The following is a 7,191-nucleotide window of genomic DNA, read 5'->3' as shown; positions in this document are numbered from 1 at the left end:
AGGCATGGAAGGCCAAACAAGCCGCATTCAAGATGTTGTACGGTGATTGGGAGGAAGCATACAACCGTATCCCTAGGTTGTTGTTAGCGATGGCCGCAACTAACCCGGGCATGGTGCATGTGGTGGAGCCTTCCGCAACCAAAATGACATTGCATGATGGTAAAAGAGTGAGGGTATTTCACCGTGCATTTTGGTCATTCGAGCAATGCACGAGGGCATTCGAACATTGTAGGCCCGTCATAGCCGTGGATGGTACCTTCTTGACCGGTCAGTACAAGGGCACACTATTGGTGGCAATAGCAAGTGATGCGAGCAACCGTTTAGTACCATTGGCTTTTGCATTGGTAGAGATTGAGAACAATGATAACTGGCAATGGTTTTTCCATATATTGAGGACGAGGGTCATACCACCCTCAAAGGAAGTGTGTGTCATCTCCGATCGTCATCAAGGAATTCTCAATGCGGTGGAGGTTGCAATTCCCGGGCATGCTCCCTTGCATCACCGATGGTGCATGAGGCATTTTTGTGCAAACTTCTACCGGGCATGCAAGAGCAAAGAGTTGTCTGACCTCCTTCAAGATTGTTGCCTCGCTTACTCTGAGCGCCGCTTCGCAAACCTATACAACGGCTTGCTGAAGCACAAAGACCTCAACGCGGGTGGTCAAGAGTTTCTTCATAGACACCTCATATTTAACTCAAAGTGGGCAAGAGCTTATGATGAGGATGGGAGGAGATATGGCCAAATGACAAGCAACATGGCCGAGTGCTTCAACAATGTGTTGAAGGGTGTCCGTGCATTGCCCGTGACGGCAATTATTCAATACACATTGACATGTGTTAAAACCATGAAAAATCCTACCATATTCCAACAAAACTGTCATCATGTCAAAAGCTATGTCATACACACATCATATCAACAGCCATTTTGTACACACATCATGGACATAACATCATCATACCTAACATCGTAGCACATAGTTTGATACAATTTAAGATAGCATTCAAACAACACGAAGCAACGAAGATAGAGTTGACAACACTCGACGATCTAACTATCGGTGTCGGAGCCGGATTCGCCGGTGTGGGGGTAGTGCACACGGCAGGCCGTGTCGTCGAACACCTTGACGATCATCTCGCCGTCCCCCTCGTACAGGAAGGTGAGCTGGCAGCCGGGCTCGAGGTGGAGGTCACGGGCGAACTTGTCCCACCCCGTGTGCAGGTACATCTTGCCCTGCCCGTCGAACAGGACCTCCACGGACCAGCGGCAGAAGTTGCAGCTAGCCTCCCGTAGCTGCAAGTGCGCCGGCTCGTGGCCGTCGACGAACTCGGCGAACTTGTCCGGTAGCCGCTTGATGCCGAGTGGGTCGTTGTCGATGCGGAGGAGAAACTCGAAGCAGCGTTCCTCATGCGAAGACGAGGAGGATGCAGGTGACGGTGACCGTGGGGCCCTTGCTGCTCCACCGCGGCGGCCCCTTCCCCGGCCCGGGGGGCGCCCAGGACCGCGGCGGCCCCTTCCCCGTCCACCGGGACCGGCCATCCTACATGTTTGAAACCATATTACGATCCATTCCACTAACAAATATGAGTTACTCCATCACAAATACTAGGCATACATGTGGGTTCATACACATACATACATAGAGTTCATATACATACATGTGAAATTTCATATGTAGATTTCTACAAATCTATGGTTCAAACAAATGCATACATGAGGCTACCATCTCCAACACAAACAACACAATATAGAGTGCACAAAAGAAAAAAAACATGTCTAGGGTTCATGTCCAAATCTAGCCCGATCTATGAAATTAGTGGATGAATGGAGAAGATTTGAAGGAGATTACCTTGACAAATGGATGGGGAACGATCTCCACGGATAGATCTGACGATTTGATGGTGGATTTGGTGGGGGGAGAGGGAGGAGAGAGAGAACCGGGCTGGGGGGAGGGAGGAGAAGAGAAGAGAAAGAAAGAAAGAAGAAGGGTCGGGCTAGGGGCGCGCGCGCGGCCCAAACTTAAGTGAATGTGTGGCGCCCTTCCCACGGGCGCCACACTTTCAAAGTGTGGCGCCGGCGAGAGCGGCGCCACTCGTGCTGCCACGTCGGATCGGGGTCACCAGCTCAGCGTCGACGGGCCACGTCGGATGGGTGTGTGGCGCCAGGGCCAGGGGCGCCACATGGGCATGTGTGGCGCCCGTGAGGGGGGCGCCACACAAAAGGGTTAGATCCGTGAAATAGTTTCGCCGGAGGGTCAGTCTGTGCTATAGTTTGACAAAAGGGTTATTTTTGTGCAAATCGCCTCCAGGATCACGCCGGTAAGAGAGAGAGAGAGAGAGAGAGAGAGAGCACCAATTCCAAATCATAGCAGCTGCAAAATAATTCAGTAATAATAATAAAAATAAAAATAGTGATGCATTTAACGCCTGGTACAGTAGAAAGTGTAACAAACTGTAAAATGAACAAAGGAACAAATCCTACACCGGCTCCAGAGAATTGTCCAAGCCCCGCCCAGAGCATGATAAGTGGAGTAGTATGAAATAATTATCCCGGATAGCTGAATTATGTTTAGAGCATAGATTAAAGAATCGTCAATTAATATGTTGCCAAATGCTACAAAAAAAGTGGCTACTACACACCTGGAGTTCAGAAATGATATTTGGCCACATACAGGAACATGAAGTAGATAGTAAAAGAGACGCGTCAATAAGGGAAGTGGAAGCAAATGGAACGAATCAGATGGGAGTCGCTCAATAACGTTCACAACGCAAAGGGAAAAGCCAAGCAGTTGGGATTTGACCACCTGTCCATTTCCTAAAGAAAAAGGCAAGCGTTACCATAGGAGTCCAAATGCAAAAGAGGCTGCCCTTTTGGCAAAAAAAGAAAAGAAAAGGAAGATGCTCTGCCCGATGCTATTTTTGGCATACAACGGCTTCTCCCGAGGTGTGCAGACCGAGTTAATGGGGTGGAAAACGAATAGCCAAGCCACCCTGCAATCCGTTTATTGTGATTAAAAATTACAAGTTGTTTTACTCTTTATAGAGATGTAAAACAATTCTTGACAAGATGATAGCTATGATCATCCGGTTACAAGATTTATACAGCACTACCTAGTTATTCTTGTATAACAATTCCACTGTGCAAAAATTAAAATTCCACGGCGAGGTGACTGATTTCAGGATTCTTACTTTTTTACAATGAACAATATTTTGTGATTCCGGACAACTATTATTCAGACGTAGGGCCCACATCTGGCCCCACTAATTTGGACCTGGTAAAACATATATAAATGTATCTTCGTGATACTACACTCAACTATCATTATTTTCCAAGCAACTAGTAGAAGTTATGTCTTTTCATTAAGAATAATAACAATTAACCAGATAATTGAAAGAAACTGGCCGAACCCGTTATCACAACTATTGTTGGAGGCACCCTCAAAAAAAAAAAAAAACTGTGGTTGGAGGCACCACTTGAAGCTGAAGCGATTGACCAGAGCTCTTTCATTTGGGGTGACAAATATACACATTCTAGATTGTATTTTATAAATTCTTGTTCGGTCGGTTTCCCACAAACATAGCACTCAATGCTATTTGGAAATTAAAAACCCTGCCGGAACCAAAGGCATTTTCATGGCTCCTCATGATGGACATGACTAACACAAGAGATTCCATGTTACGCAAGCATTGTCACTTGGATTTTGACCCTAAATGTGTGTGCACGGGGCTAATCTAGAAAAAATATATCATTTGTTCTTTGGTTGTGACTTCGCGTTATAGCGTCGTGATTTTTGAAGCATTTATTGGGACATGTCTAGGTCATTCTCTGAAGCTTTTGCCTCACAGGTTTTCTTGTCACCGGCATGACGAAAGTTTTACTTGTGCTACATAGAATATTTGGAGGATTCAAAACGATTTCATCTATAAGGACATGCCTGTCTCTTACAGCAAATGGAAAATGGGGGTTTCATGGTGACCTAATTCTACATAGGTACAAAGTGAAGGCTGGTAGTGTTCAACCCCTAGTTCAATGGCTAATCACAATTTTTGTTTAGTCTTTATGTTGTTAATAAGATGCGTTTTAATTCCCTCCATGATGTAACCTGACCTAGTTGTGGTTTGTTTTGTACCCTCTTTTTTAAATATATAAAATCACACTGTAGGGGCTTCCCCTACGGTAAAGGTGTAAAAAATTGTTCGCTGAATTTTCATCAATATATCGTTGCAACGGTGCTATTCACAAACAAGATAAAGAATGAATTCCAAATTTTACTCTCTACTTTGCTAATATTAACACTAATTTCTCATTTAGTATTTTCTCATCATGATTACCATTTTAGCAAAAAAATAACAAAGTTTCACCCTTGTAATATTTGTGACACAACACCTAGCTAGCGAATGAGGAAAAAAACTGAGTGAGGATGGGCAGTTAGGTGGTGGGTAGCCATTTGCCGTAAGTGGTTCGGCGAGAATAATTAGGGAGGGCAAAACTGTTGATGAGGCGTGCAAGATATAAATACGTATCGATCTATACCTAGTAAGTAGAACACATCCAAATATTAACTAAGCGGTAAAATTTGGCAAACTTGCACCAAATGTGCTAATTGTAAAACACTCTAAATGAGGGTGACTAGCCTAAGAAAATGAACCTAGGAGGAAAACTCAAATTCAATCGAAGATTAAAACGTGGAGGAAAATAATGGCTTTCTTTTGGTAACTTTTCAATATTATATAAAGTTTTGGATTGGGCCTGAAAAATGTTGGGTAAATTAAAATAAAATGCAAATCCTACAATCAATCCTTTTTTTTCTTGAACAGGTAAGGACTCAAAGGCCCTAGAAGCTCCATTAACCAAGCGGCGGTACAACGTTACAACAAGGCCAGCCCCTAATAGATAGGGGAAGAGCAGATGAGGTTACATTTTTTTACAGAAAAGATCCTCGGGGAAAAGCATGAAATGCGATCAGGTCCGTCATCTTCTCCACCGCATCTGAACGAAATCAAGTAAGATCCTTCGAAAGAGGAAGAAACACCGAGGAATAGCAAACCTTTTTCAACCAGGAGTGGCTCCAGCGGCCATGGGTAACTTCGGCGCAAAGTTGCCGGTGTTGATGAACTTCGATTAACTTTGTTGCTTCTACAGTGCACGCTGGAGCTTTCACTCGACCACCCTGCCATGCGCCAACCACATGAACGCCAGACCCCAAGGCTTCCTTATGTCTATCATCACGACCCCAGGGAGGGAACCGGGGGGGGGGGGGGGTCAGATCCTGGCAAATGCGAGAATGGCATTAGAGCTTTATCGTAGAGGTAGAAGATGAGTTGATGCATCTCACCATCTCTTCCCACCAGAGGTTCGCAAGCCGTCGCCTCACCTCCACCGCACACCCGAAGGAGCTCACGAGCTTCAAGCGCGAAGGCCCAACCCGCCGAGATCTACAACTATTTAGTATACGTTGGACCCGTCGTCTCCTCTCCTTAGCACTCCGACCGGGGAGGCCACCAGAGGAGGGTGGGGGGTGGGGGTGAGCCGACAGGGTGGACGTGGCTTTTAAGGCGATTTTGGTGAGAGCGAGCATTAATATATATATATATAGCAAGCCTTTCTTCTCTTTTCAACAGTTCAAAAATTTGGTAAACTTAGCCAACGCATCAACTCTAATATGGTACTATATGATATCAAAATTCAAAACGAGGAGATCTCAAACATCATACTAGTTATTTTAGAGCACATATTGGGCAGAACCAGCATGTATGTGTAGAAAATATCAAAGACGAAAACAAACTACTAGTGTGAGATTATTCGAGAGGAAGTGACGTGCAAACGTAATTAGCACCGTTGCACAGTATTCACCTGCCGCAAGTCGGTCCCACCGGTCAGTCTGAGCAAATGAGATTTTGTCTTTACTGCGTTCTTCTTTCCCTTTCTCTCTCCCATCCCACCACCGCGGCGTGCACAGCACAGCACATGGGCCCAGGCCCTGCAAAGCCAGCCGGGTTTGTTACGGTAGTGGCTACATTTAGCAGAGCTGCGCACCGGCGTCGCCAGGAGAGCGCCCTCCCCAGGCAGTCGACCGGCAGCCGCAGGTACGCCGGCCGCATCTCTCTTTCCCCTGCCGTGCTCCGTTTACCTCCTCGTTTCCCAGCGCGCGGGAGCGGCGGCGTTGTTCATGAACACCCACCTTGGTTTCTGTCCTGGACAGGTGAGCTCGCCGGCGTCGCCAGGAGATAGAGCGCCGTCCCCACGCAGTCGACCGGCAGCCGCAGGTCCGTACGCCGCATCTCTCTACCCCCTACCGTGCTCCGTTTACCTCCTCGTTTCCCAGCGGGAGCCGGCGGCGCTATTCACGAACACCGACCTTGGTTTCTGTCCTGGACAGGTGAGCGCACCGGCGTCGGCAGGAGAGAGAGCACCGTCCCCACGCAGGCGACCGGCAGCCGCGCAGGTATACGCCGCTTGCCCGCTTGTCTCTCTCCCCTACCGTGCTCCGTTACTTCTTCGCTTCCCAGCGGGAGCGGCAGCGCTGTACACGAACACACCCGGTGCCTCGTACGACCACGCACACACCTGTCCGGTCACCGGAGGATCACCGCAGCACACCACACGCACCCCACCCGCACCCGCCTGGTTGCCGGAGAATCCTCCACCGCACGCGCCGCGCCGTACCGATACACCACCAGTCCACCACGCACGGAATCGTGGTGATTCCTCACGGATTTGCCAGGGCTCCTGTCCTGATAGATGCTTCAGAAGACAGCACGGAGATCGGTTCACGGCGGCACACGTTCGTGCCTTCCGCCGCGACTGAACCACCTCTCCCAAGAGCACCACCAGCAGACGCCGACGCCGCCGACTCGCGGCGTTCTCGGCGGCGGGAGCTCGCCACGGGCCATGTCTATGCTACGCGTTCGTGCGCCGACTTGGCTTCCTCGTAGACCATTTGATTTCCTAACATGGGTCTACCGCTCCTCGGCGTGGAGATGTTTCTGTCCTCCCATTCACGCACCTTCGCGCTTGGCCCTGTCCCGGCGGATGCCGACGCCGGTGAGACCCATGTTTGAAGTGTCGATTGAACGGCATGGCGATCCGCCTAGATGGCCTCTTACCAGCTGATGTGCGCTCGCATCCCCACGCCTACGCCGAGGCAACCGGCTCCAGGAGGAATCCATCTCGGCATGGTCCGGTTGGTTGCA

At 48.6% G+C, this 7,191-nt stretch overlaps 1 protein-coding gene and 1 long non-coding RNA gene across 2 annotated transcripts; one reads left to right on the top strand and one right to left on the bottom strand.

Moving 5' to 3' along the window:
* Positions 1 to 941: 941 nt before the first annotated feature.
* On the bottom strand, positions 942 to 2,295 carry LOC127338779 (B3 domain-containing protein Os03g0212300-like). The gene is made up of 2 exons (XM_051364765.2): positions 1,848 to 2,295; positions 942 to 1,538 (listed from the first exon to the last, which is right to left on the bottom strand). The coding sequence occupies exon 2, from the start codon at positions 1,535 to 1,537 to the stop codon at positions 1,049 to 1,051; it is 489 nt and encodes a 162-aa protein (XP_051220725.1). The 5' UTR covers position 1,538; positions 1,848 to 2,295; the 3' UTR covers positions 942 to 1,048.
* A 3,657-nt stretch (positions 2,296 to 5,952) lies between these two features.
* Positions 5,953 to 6,449, top strand: LOC127338780 (uncharacterized). The gene is made up of 3 exons (XR_007874499.2): positions 5,953 to 6,084; positions 6,201 to 6,264; positions 6,378 to 6,449. It is a non-coding gene; the product is annotated as an uncharacterized lncRNA (long non-coding RNA).
* The last annotated feature ends 742 nt before the right edge of the window (positions 6,450 to 7,191 follow it).

This window comes from Lolium perenne, chromosome 3 (genome assembly GCF_019359855.2).
Source record: "Lolium perenne isolate Kyuss_39 chromosome 3, Kyuss_2.0, whole genome shotgun sequence".
Taxonomy (NCBI): domain Eukaryota; kingdom Viridiplantae; phylum Streptophyta; class Magnoliopsida; order Poales; family Poaceae; genus Lolium; species Lolium perenne.
Note: the sequence above shows the minus strand (reverse complement) of the source record. Positions and strands in the feature narration are given on the sequence as shown.

What these genes read in the sequence shown, in the direction of transcription:
- LOC127338779 (XM_051364765.2), bottom strand. Translation starts at nt 1,537, where the DNA reads ATGGCCGGTCCCGGTGGACGGGGAAGGGGCCGCCGCGGTCCTGGGCGC.